At 41.9% G+C, this 19,659-nt stretch overlaps 2 protein-coding genes across 6 annotated transcripts in view; both read right to left on the bottom strand.

Annotated features, from left to right (window-relative positions):
- LOC124062430 (protein inscuteable homolog) overlaps positions 1–1,460 on the bottom strand; it is a 41,837-nt gene extending 40,377 nt beyond the window's left edge. Inside the window, exon 1 of the mRNA XM_046395188.1 lies at positions 909–1,460. The gene's annotated coding sequence lies outside the window, so the exon portion shown is untranslated. The remainder of the gene's footprint in view (positions 1–908) is intronic.
- A 3,435-nt stretch (positions 1,461–4,895) lies between these two features.
- On the bottom strand, positions 4,896–11,325 carry LOC124062549 (calcitonin gene-related peptide-like). 5 transcript variants are annotated; one of them, XM_046395410.1, is made up of 4 exons: positions 9,675–10,179; positions 8,539–8,673; positions 6,539–6,725; positions 4,896–6,233 (listed from the first exon to the last, which is right to left on the bottom strand). In XM_046395410.1, the coding sequence occupies exons 1-3, from the start codon at positions 9,758–9,760 to the stop codon at positions 6,563–6,565; spliced, it is 384 nt and encodes a 127-aa protein (XP_046251366.1). In that variant the 5' UTR covers positions 9,761–10,179; the 3' UTR covers positions 4,896–6,233; positions 6,539–6,562. The 5 variants fall into 5 exon arrangements, with proteins under 5 accessions (XP_046251366.1, XP_046251368.1, XP_046251365.1 ...); XM_046395412.1 differs by having other exon boundaries at positions 6,539–6,722; XM_046395409.1 differs by lacking the exon at positions 4,896–6,233 and adding an exon at positions 10,873–11,325 and having other exon boundaries at positions 6,601–7,703; positions 9,675–9,766.
- Positions 11,326–19,659: the final 8,334 nt, after the last annotated feature.

Raw genomic sequence — 19,659 nt, 5'->3', positions numbered from 1 at the left:
ACTTTAGCGTCACCCTGTTGTCACAGGGTTAAAGGGGCCCAGCTGACTCAGCAAAAAGTCAGTATGGTCTTTTTAAATTGGAAAACTTCATGTATCTTAAATCCTTTCATAATAATAATGGAGTAAAATGCTTTGTGTAACATAAAAGATTTTAATGAAGGAGCTATAATTAAGTATCACTTTTTAGCCTCTTTCAGCTGATTGTTTTGGTTTTATGGCCCGCAACTCTAATCTTTTGGTTGTTGTGGGACACTGAACCCAAGGTCAACACAACTGGAGTAAACAGTAAACAGTTGCATTGCCTATTTAACTGCATTACTCATGTATATGACATATTACTTTTTACATTTTTGCAAACTACATAATTTTGTATGACTTGGCATTTTTTTCATCTCCTCTTATTGGCAAGGATCTAAAAATCAAAGGCTTCTTGAGTATTACCCATACAATATTAAAGTTTTGTGAGAATCCAGCCATCAAGATGATCAATACTGCTGCCCTTTTAAATCAAAAGCTTTAAGTCTGAATGCTGCTTTCATCTTTAGAAAATATTAAAGGTTTCTGTGATCAAAAAAAAAGAAAAGCACACTTGGACATTTGTCAAGAACACTTTTAGAAGAGAAAAGGGTCTCTGACATCGGTTAAGATGCCACACATTAAATGCTTAGTTTGAAAGCCCTGCAGGCATCTTACAAAATACAACAACTGCATCATCAGCTGGAAAATACTTTGTTTGCTTTTACATGTTCCTTTAATCATGCAAAGTTAATCACGTTGCACAATTGATTTATGTTTAAATTATCTGAAAAACTAAACTGTCTTAGTTGTCTATGACTTAATGAAAAGTACTTCCCGGCATCATTTTACCATTCCCAGGAGTTGAGAATAGACTGAACGGCCAAACTTACCCATTCTCTTGGTCACTGACTGAGAGGTTAAGTGTTCCCAAGAGGGTTCATAGTTACAGGCCCTGGTTCTTGTCCTCTTCACTGCAAACCGTCTGTCTCCGTCCTCTCTTCCACTCACTCTAACTCTGTCTCCGTCTCGTTCTGACTCCCGTCTCGGAGCCCAGCTGGGCCAACCACCACCAAAGCCTGCTGGAGTCGAACTGCTCAGAGTCTGAACGTGACTGGCCTTAAAGGTTTGTCTTGGGGAGAAAAAGCCCACATGTCAGTCAAGCAGCGGAGCATAGTTTCAGCTGGGCCGCCATCCAAACAGACATGAAACTATTCTATTTCGGTCTGCCATATGAGCAGCAGTGCTGTTCAGAGGAAGGGGGGAGTTAGATTCTGTGGTGGAGCATGTAATTGTAGAGTGACCAGTTTTGGTGAGATGTAATTGCAGACCTCATCAGATGGAGAGAAACTGCCAACAAGACAAGGTAAAGCACTTTTAAATAAGACTTAAAAAAAAAGAAAGGGAACAACACAGACCACATAAATAAATGAGAGGAGCTGGGTTCCAGATGTGGCAGCAAAGAGAGGGGAGGAGAAGAAAGAGAGGGAGGGACAGAAAAGAGGGCCAGATGAAGGAACTGCCATGGCAGCAGAATGAAATCCCATTTCTGACACGGTGAAAGGGTGTTTACCTTCCCAGGAACAGTCGCACTAGCCGGAGAAGGGGGGGGATTGGGGAAGGTGAGAGGATGTCGGGCTGGCCTTATGTTGTTCCTGGACCTTTACCATGAATGCTCCTGGGTGTCTGGTTTCACATCAGACTTGGAAATGACTACCTTATGGAAAAATTGGGAGCTTTAAAAATGAGGAAGGAAAGTGAAAATAGAAATGGCAGTCGGCTGGTTCCCATTATGAACAAAACTCAGCTGATCCGGGTTGTTGCAGTTAATATAGCGACGTGTTCTTGATAGAATAATTACCATGTGATTGTGTGAAGCGGGCTTCTCCACACACACTCCAATGTGCACATAAGGGCCTGCCACACCATATAGAGTCAATAAATATTAGCTTTAGCTTAAATCTGAATGTAAACAGCTAATTTCCTCAAAAATTTTACCTCATTTCCTGGCAAATGCAACAGAGGAGTGCTCATCGAAGCTCATTTAGAGGCACATTGCTATGCATTGACGTGATTCCCTGCGAGATTCGATTATTTAAATTTCTAGGTTTATTTACTTTGGATAGGTGGGAAGAATCAGCAGCTGATTAGCTTATCTTAGCAGCAACATCATCCAGCCCAACACTGGTAAAAGATAAACAAATCTCCACATCATGTCTTTTTTTATTCTATCAGTAGATTGTTGTTTTTTTTGTTGTTTTTTTTTTAATAAATGGAAAGAGCCAAACTTGCTGTTTCCGATGCTTCTTATTATGCTAAGCTAAGCTAACCACCACATGAGTGGCATCCATGAATCTAAGAAGTGCACAGAGAGCCAAGGTGAAACCAGAACCTCAGTGTTTTGTTTCACAAGTGTTTTGTTTCACATGTTTCACAAAACTTTGAAAATCACAGTTACGTTCAAGATAGTGCAAGTAACTAAAAATCCAGCTTATCGCTTCTCACCTTGTCATGTGCTTCACTCTCTCTTTTTTCTCTTGCCTTTAACAAACACTTTTTCCCATAAGTTAAATGTCCCAGTTTGACAAAGGAGGTAAGTGGAGAGTAACAGCAGCAGGACAGAAAGGACTTAAAGAATTTCCCCTCTGGCATGAATAAAGGAATTCTGATTCTGATTCTGAACGCTGTAAAATCTTTTAGACAGCACAGCTTACAGTTGGAAAGTTGGAAGAATGACTTAGAGAAAGAGCGTGTTAGTTACAATAATTTAAGCTGCAGTTTTTCCTGAGCTCACAAAGTAATCGATCTTTATCTTTGTTTAACTCCCAAAGGATACAATTTCTTATGGTAGTTGCTGTAGTGGATGTGGATTTGTCTTGCTAACAGGCTTCGTTTTATTCATAAAGACATATTAAAGAAAAGAAGAGAGATGAGAGAAGCCCGGACATGACATCAGTACTTCGGCTCTCTATTTCCCAAAATGATGAGCTATTCGTTTCAAACATTAAAAAGAAGCATCTTCCAAAGCCTCAGGTTTTGAAACTGGTTTGTGGTGTAGGTTTCTCGGAACCGGACTAGCGGCACGTCTTCTTCGTCTCGCTGGAGATGGGGGCTTGCTTCTTGGTTTCGCTCATACGAACCATCTAATTTCCAACTGGAAGGGCCCCATTCAAAGCAGCTGTGTGTCATTAGGACTGCTATTCTCATTGGCATAGTGGGATCGTTAGATTACTGCCGAGAAAGAGGCTTAAAACCAAACCGACCCACAACTCGGTCCTCAACTTCTCGTCCCCCTCAATTATCAGAATATAGAGAGTAGGGGTTTTATTGTTTTTTCTCCACAGTCATGCAGGAAATGTTTCCATGTGGATTCTGGGTAGACGAGCAGATAGTAAGACAGAGCGAGTCTGAGTGGAAAGACTGTGAAAGGACCTGACAGATGAGGGTTTTAGGGCTTCGGGGGGAATAGAGCACAAATCCCCTCTTCTGTTTATACTCCGATAGATAAGGTTCACACATTTTCATACATATCCTCTCATCTGGGAATTAATAAGTCATCCCATTGAACTGTTGGCTTAATAGCCAGTTATTTATTGTTTCAAGTACCAATAGCAGGGAGAAGGTATATCTGGTGTTAACTGTTGCTTGACATATTTCTTTGTATTTATAAACTAAATGAAATATTTGACAAAAATCCATGTTTTTTGTTTTTTTTTTCTTGGTTCTGGCAGCTCTTGTGTTCTTGGGTGTGATGCACACTGTGACAAATATCCTGTTTTTGCTCCGATGCACACTTGGCATTCATCCGTGCAACCAAATAGGATCAACTGTATCCTGTTTTTCAATTTCACCCTTATTGAATGGGCTCATTATCCCCTCAATTTCCTAACTTACATCCCATGTTTGTCATCTAAAACTGAAAGGCTTTTATTTATCCTCCCTTCAAGTACTTTTTCAGCTCGCCGTCTGTGATTTTTCTGGAAACACTACACCTCCGAATACTTCACAAACCACTGGCAGTACACACAGGGAATGTTATTAGTGACTAAAAATAACATAAAACTGTACTTATGTATTTGTATGATATTTATCCACTCCACTTTGTGCAATTAACATGATCTTATGTGAACTGACTGTTTTATTTCCAGTATAGATCAAGAATCCTGTGCTATTTTACAGTAATAATCCTAACCTTTACTCAATGGTCCTTGAAGTGGTACACATAATTTCACTCAGAAAGTAATATGCTGGAAGAGCTGCCCAGTACAATTAGCTCTCTCCTGTTTGGAGCAGGTGAGTGTTCTACACTAAAATGAAAGAAGAATCATTTTCCATGCCTGGTTTTCCACAGCTGGTTCAGAATTTGAGCCGACAACACAGCAGTTTGGTCCTGTGTCATGTGTAGAACAGCTTGATACCTCCGTGCTGACTTTGTTCAAACATCATCAAGTGTGGAGGCTTTATGTAATCAGGTTATCACTCGTGTCCTTGTCATTTCTCTTTCATTTTCTGTCATCATTTGTGCAAATAATCCAAATGTAAATGAGCCTCAGACTCAGAGCAACTGCTGAGATGGTGGACAAAGAGTTCACATTCATCACAGTGGAGACTTTATTTCTTTATGTTTTTGTGACTCGAGTCAGACCTGTGAGAGTCTGCAGAGCTCCACTGAAACTTTTGTCAAGATAATTATGTTGCCACCTATTGGAGTGCTGGTGTAAAAACAAGAGAACCCCAAAATGTTCAATCGCCTTGCATGTGAGTGCGCATCTGATGATTTCAAAATGAACCAGTGTGTGAGCTGTTCTGAGAACAACATGTAAAGACAGCTTGAAGAATGTAAACTGTATGTGAAGCAAAACAGAATCCATGTCGTGTACCGTCGGACTCAGAAATGTGTTGACACTTGTGCATGGAAAATAAAGCTTCCAGTACCTAATGAATGCAAACAGAACTACATGCTGTTTCTGATTGAACTGAGTGGTGTGTATTTACCTCCAGTGGAGCTAAAGAAGAACAAGTCTGACTGCAGGTTTGGCTGCCTTTTATTAAGCAATTACCCATGCAGTTTTTATTTCTTGAATCATCATGTATCTCAACATATCCATGCCACTGTGGTGTGACTCAGAAAAAACTCCCAATGAAACTGATGAGTTTACACCTGCAGACTGTCGGACCCAAAATGAGCAACAGTAGACCGTAAGAATGTGGATTTGCTTTTCAGTATTTTCCCAAATCATACAAGTGAGCTAAAAATGTTCTGGACGTGGGTGTGTACCTGTCAGTGGGAGATATTGTCAAATTTAGAATCAATGAACTACAAAACACTCTCCTCACAAGGTTCACTAATGCCATACGATTTTATAATTTACGGACACTGTAAATCAATATTCCAGCCATTGATGTACAAATATAAGCTTTTCATAATATAATCAGCCTCTCAATCGATCAGCCTCTTTCTACACCTAAATGCTTAAAAACCTTTTGAAGAACAACACAAGTACCCCAAACCCGAGTGTATCTAAAATACATTTTAATCTTGCTGAAATTTGTTTTCACAATATTGTTTACAATATTAATCTGTCTTCGCTCTCTTCATCCTCGCTTGGGTCTTCTTTATTGTCTCGAAACAGAGCTGTACAATCGTGTTCATGTAAATTGTTCTACATCAAGGCACAAGACAACAGCCGTTGTGGGGGGGCCTTGGGTAGGCTGATCTTTAATGGCGTCCCTCTGGCGCACAGGGAAACAGGGTACCCTTGGGAAGAAAGGGAATTGTGGAAAATGTAGGAGTATGGGTCTCAAATGTGGAGGGGAGGTGGGTTGCATGGAATAAATGTGCTCTAACGAGGTGAAAAGAAAAGAAAAATTAGGTGATAACCACTGCTGATTTCATTTTATTTTCCAATGATACTCATGTATAAAAAAGAGGAACCATCAGGATGTTTTTTTTTTCTTTCTTCAGGAGTTCATTTGTTCATGTACATAAACTAAAGTGCTTTTTTCTTTTTTTTTTTCCTCTTATTTGCCAAAAGCTAAAGGTTTCACTAACAGGATGGAAATGGGGACGAGAAGTCCAGTCGTGTCTTTTTTTTATTCTGTAAGAATGTGAGGGAGTGGATAAAGGGCCAGTTCTGTGTTTATTTTCTGTTCCGTTTTGTTTTTGTTGATTTTTGTTCTCAGGTTTTTTCTGATATTTTCTTGTCGGGTTTCATCCTCTGAAAAAAAATAAAGACAGAAAGAAAGAAAAGCTTTAAAGCTTGGCTTTCGAAGGATGACACTGAAGAGAGACACTGACATTATTCCATTTACAAATCATCACATAGTGAGTCCAACATGATTTAAAACCATTTATAACAAAACAATTTAATCAAAAGTCAAGTTAGGTATTTTGCTTTTTGCTTTTTTATTTTTTTTGCCCTAAAATCTTTCGTAACAACTAACTTTCTGATGATATTTTTCATAATAATAATGGTAGCAATGACAATAATGGTAGCAATCACAGAAAAGAAACTTTATTTACCGTTTCCTGAAGGTTTTGGAGGGCTCACATCTGGACATTTCTCCTCCGCCTTCCAAAGGCCTTGGCGCCGACGTTGGTGGGGACAAAGTTGCTGTTGCCCATTCCTCCCGACCGGCTGAGGAAGTCCGCCAGGCGGTGAGTCACGCAGGTTGCCGTGTTGCAGGCTCGCTTCTGTGCTGTAACGCTGCTTCAGGAGAGCAAACGAGGGGTTAACACAGATCCCCACACACACAGTACCTCTGCACATATTCTTTTTTTTTTGTCAAAATAATTTTCAAAGCACAGAAAAACATGAAGGTGGAAAGTAAAGGTTAAAAAATATTGTAGAGTTTTCAAAGTTTGTCATTTTTCTTACCTTTGAACTCGATGAGAGCTTCAGAGATAATTTGAAGGGTGCTATTAAGCGTTTTAAAATCCTATTTATGTCCGTTTTATGTCCCACTTCCCACTGACTGTTTTAAAGTGTCCCTAAGAATGAAAATGAACTAAGGCTTCCTGGTAGAAAAATACGTTTATTGAACAAGAAACATGGTGTCGCATGAGTGGATCATTTATTAATGGTTCGATTAAGTGATCTGTCTTAACCCTTAAATTTCAGGGGCTTTGCATCAAATGACTCCACGCACAGTACACAGAGATGTATGTCTGAACCGGCTCCTGAATTACATCTATGAAAACTGAGTCTGACTGTCTGAAACGATAGGGACAAATCATTCTCTGCCAAAAAAAAAATAAAAGGAGGTAAGGAGAGAAAAACTGAAAAGTTGGTTGCAGTTAAAGGTCATATTCTTCTCATGTCAATCAAGCAGGTAAAATCAACATGCAATGCACTTGCCAATCCAAAAACAATAAGGAAAAGAACTGGGAGGACGAGAGGAAAAGGACAGGGGAGGAGGAAAGGAGGGAAAGGAAAGAACTGGAGGAGGAAGAGATGCAGTAAAGGTAAAAGAAGGGCTGAGAGAGGATGAGGAGGGGTTAGATGCTGTCAAACGTCTCGCCGTAGCTTGCATAGCTGTTGCTCTCAGGCGCACTGCGCTTCTTGCCGGGCGTTCCTGCTCCCACGTTCGTGCGAGGGAACGTCTGCAACTTGTGCAGCTCCTGAGACAGTTTGCCCAGCACACAGGTGCTGAGGTTGGAGCAGCGCTTGGTTATGGGCCTGTCCATGCTGTTGGGGAGGGGACACACAAGACACATGCAGAGAACAGGCTCATAGGTTTGGGAAGAAAACATGCAGGCAACACTGTTTTCATCTCTGTCTTTCTTTTTCCTGCCAATCATACATCATTTCCCTCACATGCATTTCTTTCTCATGCCATCACAGGTATAAAAAAGTCCCCACCCAAAAAAAAAAAAAAAAAAACACTTCCTGCCACCCCACATCATCATGCTTTTTCCCTTCTCCTCACCGTTCAAAGAATCTGTCATCTCTCCCCTCATGCGCCAAACCTCCTATCTACCCCCAGTCCAGTCAATCCCCCCCTTGTCACATCTTTTACACCCACAGAACAAACAGAAACCAGTCGCTTCCCACTGCCATGCAACTCCACTTAATTGACATCATGCACACTTATTCGTTCCGTTAGGCATCCACTGTTCACATGCCCGGCAGGCAGGCTGGAAATAGTAGTCCATTCAAACAAAGTCAAAATCAAACTCATCCATGCGGGAGCAGGGTCATGACAGAGAATAGGGATTTTTTTGTGTCTTAACATCTATTCTTGGAAATGATCTGTTTTTCTCTGTTTTGGTCAGCTTGGAAGTACATACCTCTATGCCTGACTGAACCCAAGTGAAGGGGGCTAAAAGAAACTGCATCTTCAGTGGTGTTAACATTAAATCAGCATGTGATTTGTCCCAGAGAAAATAGACAGCATGGTAGCCCATTTTACCTTCTAATTTAGGAATTTCAGTTTCAACGCTCAACTTTCCACTTTTTATTAGCTGTTTAAGTTTAAAAAAAGGGTTAATATAAGAAAGTCAACTTTCTGTCATCTGTGTACCTGTTTCCCTCAGTTGCCTGCTGCTCCAGCTCCTCCGCTGTCATCTGCACAAACTCCTTGACGATGGCGTTGAGTAACCTTCGTGCCTCATAGTCCGTGAGCGTGACTCGGTCTGACATGGACTCTAAACCCGGTCTGTGGTGATGGGGTGAGAGGGGAGGTTTAGGGGTCAGAGGTATTGGGGGAGCATTAAATCCTTCTGTAGAATTATCACCTGCAGCTAAAAGGAGGGGTGGTGTTAGGGTGGTGGAGGTGGAGGTGGAAGTGGCTGGATGGATAGGAGGGGTCAGGGGGGTCGGATGGGACGTCACCAGCTCTGAGAGGGATGACGTCCGAGTTGGAGGGCCCCCAGCCAACGCGGGGAAACAATCTGCAGAAAGTGCCCCATCTGAGAGAGGGGCCGATGTGCAGCCGGCTCTAGATTTATTACAAAATCGATAGCTTCATGCGAACGGTCTGGGGAGTGGCCTGAATGTGGCTTCATATGAAGATCTCGTCAAGTGATGTACACTTTTTTTCTCTTTTTTTTTGATTCATTTTTTGTTTCCATTATTCCCTTTTTTCACACCAGAACAACTGAGGCCAATTTCATTCAAGGTATAACATGATGCACCATACTGAATATGAGACTAAATTTATGGGCTCTACATTCTTTTTATTTTATAAAATTTGCTAAGTTAAAGACTCTCAGCTGAGTCCGTATTGAGACCTGCTTGTATTGTGCCAACCTAGCATCATAAATTATTAATATTAAGCAAACATTAACAATTACTAATATGAACCAGAACAAATATACCTAAAGTTTGTGTGCATGCACGTTATTACTGTCTGCTGTATTTCTGAATGAATTGGCACTTCGGTCCGACAGCCTCGCGCACACAAACACTCCTCATTCATATTCAAGCTGCACTTAAAGAATTTTGATTATAAAACTCCAAATTCTACGTGATTCCCGCAGTGAAAAACATTTTCAGGTGTTGCTTGTGCATTGATCCTCCACTCCTTCCAACTACTTGCTTGTGTCTCCAACAATCGTCAGTTTACATGTGTTCTACTTTAGGTTCAAGTTGCAGGAAAATGCATCACGTGACAGCTGAGAGGTTAACATGTTAAAGTGTGTATGCTGAGTGTCTTACCTGGCAGGTGCGGCTTGTGAGCAGTACATCTGGCAAATGACCAGGGCGTAGGCAACGAGGAAAGAGGAGATCTTCAACATAACCATGGTCCCCTACACAGCGAGAAAGACAACACCGTCAGCTCCGTGTGCACACGACTGCAGTCGTTCACTCACACACACACCACTAAAACAAGTTCTCAAATCACTCAAAAGTGCATCTACATAACAAAAACCAACACCCATCAAAAAAGTACACTTTCTCATGTCTGATCCTCTTGAGCTGCTGGGAAGAAGTTGTAACACGAAAAAAAAAAGAGAGAAAGGCTTCCTGTCACCCACATCTCAGCTTGCCACTATTAACTCTGGTCCCCTGCTGAACATCCTCGCTTTTACGCTTTTACTTCCACACAACAGCCCTTGAAAACTGAGCCACATAACCGTGCCCCCTCCCACCCTCTCTTCTTCTTCTGCAAAACACACTGTTCCTCCAAAGCATCCAGCCAAGAGCACAGAACAGGTAGTTCTCTCGCTTTGTACGCTGCAGGTCCCGGAGTGGCTGCAGGTGGGAGCATTTGTGTGTGTGTGTGTGTGTGTGAGAGAGAGAGAGAGAGAGAGAGAGAGAGAGAGAGAGGGGGTAGGTGGGGGTTCTAGACTGTGCAAAGCTCTTGCCAGTGCTGGAAGAGGAGGGGTGAAAAAGCAAGGTTGGGGGGGGGACACCAAGCTTGCCAACTCCCTAAGGGACCAGTGCATTAGTGTAATGAGCTGCCAGCACCCTCTCTCTCTCTCTCTCTCTCTCTCTCTCTCTCTCTCTCTCACACACACACACACACACACACACACACACACACACACACACACACACACTCAGACCTGCTTCCCCTTCTTTCTTTTCCCTCTTTCACTTGCTGCTCTTCACTTCGGTTTCTTCTCATTTTTTTGTCCCTTTCTGCCTTCAGTTTTCTCCCAGCCCACCTGTCTCTATCTCGGTCTTTGGCCTTCAAAGAGCAGAGTGGACCCTCGCAAATCGGGTGGTGGTGATGCTGGTGACCCCAGCGGCCACACTCCAATCCCATTACCCACAGTGTCATGTCGCCGCAGTCTAACACTGTGACTGCATCCATATCACGTCAGGTCCACACATGCATGCGAACAACTTACATTTATGGTCAAACACATCCATTCCAACACATCACCCAACATTTAAATTCAGCACTTACCTTCAGTGATAATCACCCAGCAAAAAAAAAATAAATATATCTCTACGAATCTCTATGCAAAACAAGTTGACTTTCTCTCAACTTGCAGGACAACTCTTGATTCGATTCTGTTGCATGCAGCGCCAACGCACCAGCCTATATATCCCACCACTTGGATTTGTGCATTGACTGTGTAGGTGTTTAATTATCCGCCTGCAGCCAATCCCGTCGCTCTGATGCTATGGCAAGCCAATGGGACGCCTCCTTTCAGTCCTGGCTGAGTAATAGGAGATATGGCTCTGCGCTGACGTCATTCCTCAGTCACTAAGTGCTCCATTCACAAAATCCACCAGTCATTTGGACCATTTGCTATCCCCAATTTGCATTGATGTCATTAATTAAATAAGAGGCAAAGCAAACTGGTGGCCGTGGAGATGCATCACCAGCAATAAATATTTTAAGAACCTTCCAAAAATGTTACATTGCATGCTATATCTCAAATGCCAAATCAATAAGGACCAGCCCCCCCAACACCACCATCAGCACCACCACCACCACCACCACCCCAAGCACTTGCAGGCGGGGCCATCTGCTGGGGAGGGATGCATACTACAGTGACGCACTCTGGAGCTCTTCATTCATAACGCTGTTTGGATAGCACCAACTCCAGCACTACACCCACTGTGCTTCAGCTCAGTGCAGACCGTCTAACACACAATGAGCTTATGTAATCAGCCTGTTATTGATTTGATTTGGGCCGATATGATGTGATTCACCACAAACACTTTGCATACCATGTAAGGAGTTATATGGGTGAACTCTGCTCAGAGTCTCTCATAAACTAGTTTAAATCTAGAGAGATTTGTGCATTTTTTACTTTCTGTGACTTTTTGGGATTTTTTTTAATCAGTGCGATTAATCTGAAACACAATTCTCCTCTCACAGCAGCATCTCTGGAATACAACCTCAGCTAAGTATGACAACATCCCTCTGCACTACAGTGAAACATCAAATCATATTGAGTTAATAAAGTGATACCGCAGTCAGTCCAGTAATGATCACTGGGCCTCCACCCACACACTGAGTAAACAAGTCGTCCTCGGCAAAGACCAATCGATGACAGCCTCCGACAAGAGCTGTTTCTCAAAAGCAATTACACAACTGTTCGTTGTGCACCATCGTCTCAATTCCCTTCCTTTTCATTAGTGTGCACAACAGTGCATGTGTGCACACAAACGAGCATGTGTGTGTTTGACGCGTGTGTGTGTGTGTGTGCTTTGCGCTGTCAGTGTGCTGCCTCTGCACTGTGGACAAAATGAATGGGTCTGCAGTCGGTGTGTGTGCATTTCAGTGTGTATGTTCTGAGTTATATGTCAGAGTAAATGAAAGGGAGGGGTTGCCTCTCCTTGTCTGCGTCATAAGGAACCCCATTAGACAGGATGAGCCTTTTAGTGCTATTGAGCCACAAGGCTCACATATGTCAGACGCTAAATCACTGCTGAACAGACAGCTGCTGGGTCTCATGCCACATCCACGAATCTTTCTATCGCTTTTCTACTTGCACATCTAATATCCCGACTGATTTATTTCACTTTGTATTAGTTGGGCGGATTGAATCATACCAGCAGACAACTAACATGTTATTAAAAAAGTATGATAACCTTCCCATTAGCTCTCTTATTGGCTGCAGCTTTTTGGCCTTTCAACCAAAACTTTAAGCTCTGTTTTTTGAAGTGTAGGTTGTGACTTGGACAGCCAGTGAGTCATGGCAGACTGCGAATGGATCACTTAACCAACTGCTGGAGCCGCAGAGTGTCAGTAAATCTGCTTTCCTGCTTCCCCTCTGCTGCTCAAATATGAAAGACTTCGTCAAACCATCAAAAAGCTGAATACACTCACTTATCTGGCCAAAATTACTGGGGTCAAACACAACAGTCCCACAGTGAAAACTTGAATGTTATGGAAACTGTGCGTCGTGTGGTTGTGTCATAGTTAAGCTGAAAATAAAACCTTCATTCTTGGTGCCTTTTTACCTGTTTTCACCTGACAGCATGTGTGTTGTACGTGTGAGCGCACACACAAGTCTATATATTGTGTTCCTGCGCGTGGGTGAGTGTATCTGTGCTGTCTGTATGCTTACGTATTTGACATCATATTATCAGCTTTGGTGCTGCATTTGGGTCGTCTGCATCACACTTCACCCCTGGGAGGCCAGCCATGACTCCCCCAAAGTTTTCCCTCAGCTCCTGCAGGAACTTTTGATTCGCACAGTCGATACGGTAACCTTTGAGGCCAGGCAGCTGATATCAGCGCACTCAGTCTAGTGTAACTTATTAATGGCGACACAATAACTGCTGCTGCTGCTGTGTCTTCTTCTGCTGCGGCTGCTGTGGTGTTGGTGGATGTGAACAAATGTTATGCTATATGTCATCTTAATGGCTCAGCTCTTTTGGGCAGAACAAGAACCCACCAAGTATAGCAGCTTAAATGACGGTAACACACATGAATGGTGTTATCGATATCACTGGACATGTAAGTCTGCTGTGCTATATGTCAACGTAATGACTGAGCTCATTAAAGAGGTGATGTATGTGTTTCATGTGATGTGCACGCACACACACACACAACAGTTCAAATGCTATAAGCCATAGAAGAATCTCAGGTGGGTAAATGTGACAAAATTCAATATTTGCAGAACACAAGTGTAGGCAGAAGTGGAAGATGTGCTCTGATATTTTACTTTGGGTAAAGTAGTTAAAAGTAAAAGTCCTGCATTCAGATTTTTGCTGAAGCAAAAGTAGAAAAGTACTGGCATCAAAATACAGTTGAAGTACCAAAAATAGAAGTACTCATCATGTAAAATGGTCCCTTACAGAATAATTTATTTTATATTTTTGAATTACAATTAGTTAATAATTAGCTAATAGCAGAGTGTTCCCCCCAGAGATCAATAAGTCTTATTTTTTTTCATGCAATAATCAATAATTGACTGATAAATTATGATTATCTGTCGATTTGTTTATATTTTGAATTTAATTTGAACCTGAAAAGTAGTCAAATACTGTAGTGGAGCACAAAGCAAATACTCAAGTACAAGTACCTCATACAGCACTTGAGTAAGTGTGCTTTATTAGTTTCCAGCACAGTAGACGCCCCCGTACATGATCAGAAACACGTGCGAAAGCAGAACACACAACTGATAACATTAGCATTATGGCTACGTCCCATTTAGCGTTCCAGGGTCCTGGTATTGTGACGCTCGCTGTCATCACTGACTGGGGCTCTGGCACTGATCATAGCCATCATTAATGTTTGTTCCAGCTCAGAAAGTCAAAATATCTACTGTGAAAAAGGTGTGTTTGCATGAGAAAAAACTCCTTCTCAGATTTGAATAATTATTGTTTAAAAAATACTTTTTCTGCTTTCGTATCCTGTTAATCATCTTGTGGCCTTCGTGTTTGCCCTACAAGGCTTTGGAGGGAGTCCAACCTCAAGGGTGGGAACCCCTGACCTCAGGACCTCGACGCTCCAGAATTTAGCAACATCCAAACATTATCCCCGTGGCTTCAAAATGACCACACAGCCATTCAGTCATATTACACTCATTGGTTGTAATGGAATATTATTAAAAGTAGCCTTAATACTCCTTTATTAAGTGAAGCCACAAAGCACGCAGAGTTTGTCCAAACAGTTTGATTCTCAGCTGTTGTTCTCTCCACCTACACACAAACCATTAGGGTGAAGTCAGCTTGATATTGGATCTTCGCTGGATATTTGTCATTTCACTTTCAGTGACTTGTAAAGCTAACGATTACAGCCGGACTAATGAGTGTGTTTGTCATTCTCGGAAAAGGAAGAACAATTTACAACCAGTGGAAACAGTTCGCTGAAGTTCTGTGTGGCTTCATGAAGGACGTGCAGGAAATCACTAAGTGGCCAGTGGACACGCGTGATTGACTTTAACACCTCTGAAGATGCTTTTTGCTGTCAGTTATTTTCACATGGCATTCGATAGCTTGTGAATCACTATATGTTCTTAAACCACCATAGCTTTGTTTGTGGAAGGTGAAAAAGGTGGCCCTTCATCAGAAACATGTTGACAAGCTACAGTTATATGCATTACTGCACTTCAAAATCAAAAAATGTTTAATTATCTGACCAAATTCAAAATTCAGTGTGCAGTGCATCCTGCATCCCCAAGAGCACAAAATGGTGGAAACTAGAGAGAAGTGGAAGACGTGGAAGCATTTTTTATCATTATTATTGAACATCACAAATCATTGCTGCAACAACAAATAAGTCACCTTGTCACTCAAGTGAACCTCATAAAACATCAAAAAACATTTAAAAATAAAAACTTCGTCACTACAGATCGCTAAGCATTCTTTTGCTTTAAAATGACTAAAATGATTTCTTATCAAAATGGTTGCCAGTTATTTTCTCTAATGAATGACTGCTCTATTAACCGACAAATTGTTTCGGCTCCAGCACCGTGATAACTGACATATAAGTAACACACTTAGTGAAGGACAAGAAGATGTGAAGGCAGGATCCCATCTCACAAACTACTATCATAAGGTAATACTTTCTCATGTACAGAAGCCATAAATAACCACTGGGAGGACAGCGAGTGTTGATGGGGTCAGCGCAGGGTGATATGATCTATGAACGGCTCAGCTCACTGTTGGGCACCTCCCAGTCAGTTAAGGCCAAGTCCATCCAGATAAATCACTTCCTGAAGAGAAAGGAAGGCAAAACAGCACTTAAGTCATTATCCAACTGCAGCCTCCTGTAATGGCCCTCAATCTCCAAATCTAATCAGTGGCTTGCCACCACAAAGGAGGCTCCCCACCTGATTAAGTACAAGTTCAAGTGGTGGAACCAGTGTCACTTTGTGGTTTTACATCAGGAAGGGGGGGGCGGGTTGTGTTTACCTGGCACGATATGCTGCTTCGGGCAGGTGCTACGCTCTTGAGCATCCGTTAAATCAGCGGGCCAAGTGGCTCAGCGGAAGGTCATGCTAACATTTGAGGAGCAGTCATTAGTTAAGGAAGCATGTAAAATGTCAAGGAGCACACAGGACAGTCTAATTTTCCGGGCGTTTGCTGTTGTTCATCCCCAGACATTAGGGAGATTACCGTCAATCGCTGAGACCTTAAAGCATCAGTCAGGGGGATGAGGGGGATTTTTGGTCCCTGCTGACTCTGAGATCATACTCTGAACTGCTGGGCCTGCTTCTGTCTACTCCACATTCATTCAAGAAAAAGAGGCAAACCAACCTAAAGGAGACCTCTCAGAAATCTATAGCTGGACACTTACAAATGCTGCAGACGGACGGAGCAACACTAAGGAGAGTGCGTTTCCGAAAAGTGCCTGCTGGTAGTCCTATTTATCATGATTACACAAGAATGAATGAAGTGACCTGACTAGCTGAAATACGGTGGAATTGGATTTGAGTTGTGCAGCGAATATGCTTGCCAGCTTGACTATACAAAACATTATGAGAATCATCTGGCCATTTATTTCATCCACTCACATTTTCTAATAAAAGGCAAGACCTGCACACAGTCCTAGACGCTGATGCATACACGACTCAGCCCCAGTGTGGAGGTGGGGCAGACGTAATATACAGCACCAACCGAACACCAGCCCTTTCACGGATAAATCATAAAATGTAAAATAAAACTGTTATCTTTTGATGCTTGTTATTACTTTTAAACAAGTGAAAAATGATGCTAGTAACTTTTTTCTGTTCTTAACTGTTAAATACTAAATAAGATTTTAGTAACACCTTTATCCAGATTTTAATAATATTTTTCTTGAACATTTTTTTTTTTTTCCGTGACTGAAAAAAACATCCGTTTAATCTGTCAGCTCCAGTGGATGTTATGGAGTGGAATATAGCAGAATTGGGTACAGCAGGTCTGGATTCCTCTGCACAGTCAGGCAGGGTGCATGAGGATCGCTTCAAATGGATATTTAGTTTTTAAAGAGTTTGGAAGGTGTTGAAAATCTTCACCTGGCAGATCTGCCACAGGTGCTTAGCGAGTGGGGACTTGAACTGCCTATCACCTCTGCCACGTGCAAGTGTGGGGTCCCATTGAAGTTAAAGTATAGCTATCATAATTAATAAAAAGAACCTATAAACTAACATCTTCCTACGAATAAAACCAGCTGGATCACCTCAGCAAACATAACTCCACAGACCTTTCAAGATGCCAATGCCAAAATTTTGTGTACTGCAACCGTTATTTTTGCTAGAATAACTCTGATGCTCCTTGAGAAACCGTGGAGTGACTCAGGCTGGTCCCCTGTCAAAATCTGGGCGGGGGCAAGCAGTGCCTCTGAAGTATCTTAAGGAAACTTGGCTCTCATCTTTGGAGTCATTTCAGATTCAATCACACTTGATCAACTTGGAAAGCGTCCCGTGGTATTTATAGAAAGTTAAACGTTATGCGGTTATAAAGCCTGGCTGAGGCCCAAGAATCTGCCATCATTTCTGCCTCTGCAGCAAAGCTGAGAGTTGGAAATTTCTGGCTCTCAGTGTGGCTCAAAGATGCTCAAGTCACAACAAAACTGAGAGAGAAAATGGTTGACAGGCGAGATGTGTATTTAAACATGACATATTGTTTTACCCAAAGATAAATGGTCTTTTTACACATGTGTGTTCGGGAAGGTTTTGTCTCCTCTACTGTATCATGTTCCTTTTTTGAACCATCTTTTGTGATTTTTTTCTCACTGAGGCTTTCTTTGCACCGTCTTCCTGCGTGAGCTCTCTTTCTCCTTTCTCACTGTTCTAATACCTTCTGCCGCCTAAGACAAGTTTTCAACGTATCTCACCAAAGCATACTGATCAGCCTTTCGAGAGCTTGTTCTCCATTTCAGTGGAAAATAGCTCAAATCGTGTACCATCACATCCCTGACCCGGGAACCTCTTCTTTCCCTTGTTATGTCATCTCCATTGACATAATTGAGTCTACCAGTTAATGGTTCAGCCTGCACGGCAAGGAAATTAATATGGTGTGTTCAGCCATTGCATTATTTTCCCCCTCCCCCACCAGAAAAGTAACAGTTTTTACAGTCAGTCAAATGCAGTTAAAGCGCCCTTCACTAACAAAAGCCATTATTGTGACATGATGGATCCTGAAGCACAAGAGGCCATTAAGGGGGTTTGATGAAAAGATTAGCCGGAGCAGCCAGGTGTCTCCAGAACAACACTTGATCACACGCCCACCTAAACGTTTCCACCAAAGTGTCTCCCGCCCATTTGCTGCCAAATCACAGACGTGCCAAATCTAAGTCATGCTGTAGCTCTTCACTCCATCAGCGGACAAGTTTTTCAATAAAAACCTGAGATTTTGCTCCGTTGTTGAAGGGAAAGAAAACTTTTCTGATTATGTAAAAACTGATAAAACATTGTTGACACAATCCCCTCACGATATCCAATGTCTTAAACATGGTATTTAATTGGATTTCCAAAAAGTCCAAGAGTAAAGCAGCATAAACATCAAATTGAGTTAACCTTTTTGCTATGAAGCGGAATTTGTCTGCATACAGGCTGTTTGCTGGGCTTCTTCATCTCTGTGAGTACTGATTGGCAGGCCTCCTTGCTTGTGGTGCGTTCGCTGTCACACTTGCTGTAACCAACAGCACATACTTGGATCATGCCAGGATAAACCCCACAGTCAACGCTGGTGACACAATCACACAGCAATGGCTCTCACAAATCGGACAAAGACATTTTATAACAGCCTGTGGTCATTGAAATCAGTTGTCGATGTCCATTGTGAACCATCTGTTTTCACTTAAATTCCCACATTAAGCACACAAAGGTCACATCACGTGGAATTTAAAGAAGGGGGGCATACTTATTACAGGCACTACGAGGAGGGAGATGTTTCATGTTTGAGTTTCATGTATTGGAGTTTATTACAAATCCAGTTGTGGCTGGTATTGTATAGCCTAGTCTACAAGAACAGTTTCTGATTGGTCGACAGACTCAGCCCAAGTTATCATGAGACCGCCAGTGGGTGGTGACAACAAAAAGACACTGCAGATCAAAATGTTCACCAGTGTTTTAAAATGCAATATTGATGTTAATTTAATTTTGAACACCATTAAAAATGAAATTGAAAGACTCATTGATTGCTATACTGCTACTGCAGGTTTACTGTAATTTCCCAGTTATGGGACTAATAAAGGATTATCTTATCTTATCTTTAAATCTGCCATAATGTTCACATTACAGGTGGAAACCCCATCACTCAGGCGAATATTGTCAGGCAAACTGGGCTCATCACTGATGAGCAGAAATGAATTTAATGTTCACAAACAGGTTTTCCCTAAGAACAATTCTTATTTATTTAATGTTTATTATAAGTATTCTGAGACCCTCAGTTTGGTAATATTTGCTGTTAGACGGAGACAGATGAGCTCTCGATCTGTGGGCCCTTGTTGAGTCTAACACAACTGAAATACAGTATAAAGATTTAAAAACTTTATGGCACAAGGCCTCAAGGTGAAGTGCAATGCAGGAGCCTCGTCAAAAACTAACTGCCACAAAGGCAACCTGGGATCTCCAAGCTGTATGCATGATTTATAAATTACTTGTGAATAGACTTCTTTTGTTGCAGAATTTATTTTGTACATTGTTCTTTTCCACCATACAGCTCAGTTCCTGCTGGTACACATTCACGTACGAATAAAGAGGAACTGCTCAAACCTTCTGAACACAAACACGTGTGTGACGTCAGCGCGAAGCTGAGCTGAACTTTGCACGAGTCAGAAATCGGACTCACGTATCACAAA

The sequence above is a fragment of the Scatophagus argus genome, chromosome 7 (assembly GCF_020382885.2).
Source record: "Scatophagus argus isolate fScaArg1 chromosome 7, fScaArg1.pri, whole genome shotgun sequence".
Classification (NCBI taxonomy): domain Eukaryota; kingdom Metazoa; phylum Chordata; class Actinopteri; family Scatophagidae; genus Scatophagus; species Scatophagus argus.
This window is presented reverse-complemented; position numbering and strand designations above follow the sequence as displayed.

What these genes read in the sequence shown, in the direction of transcription:
- LOC124062549 (XM_046395409.1), bottom strand. Translation starts at nt 9,760, where the DNA reads ATGGTTATGTTGAAGATCTCCTCTTTCCTCGTTGCCTACGCCCTGGTC. An exon ending in TCACAAGCCGCACCTGCCAG is followed by an intron (nt 8,674 to 9,674) that starts GTAAGACACTCA and finishes CCATCACCACAG; the next exon opens with ACCGGGTTTAGAGTCCATGT. An exon ending in CAGGCAACTGAGGGAAACAG is followed by an intron (nt 7,704 to 8,538) that starts GTACACAGATGA and finishes CCTCCCCAACAG; the next exon opens with CATGGACAGGCCCATAACCA.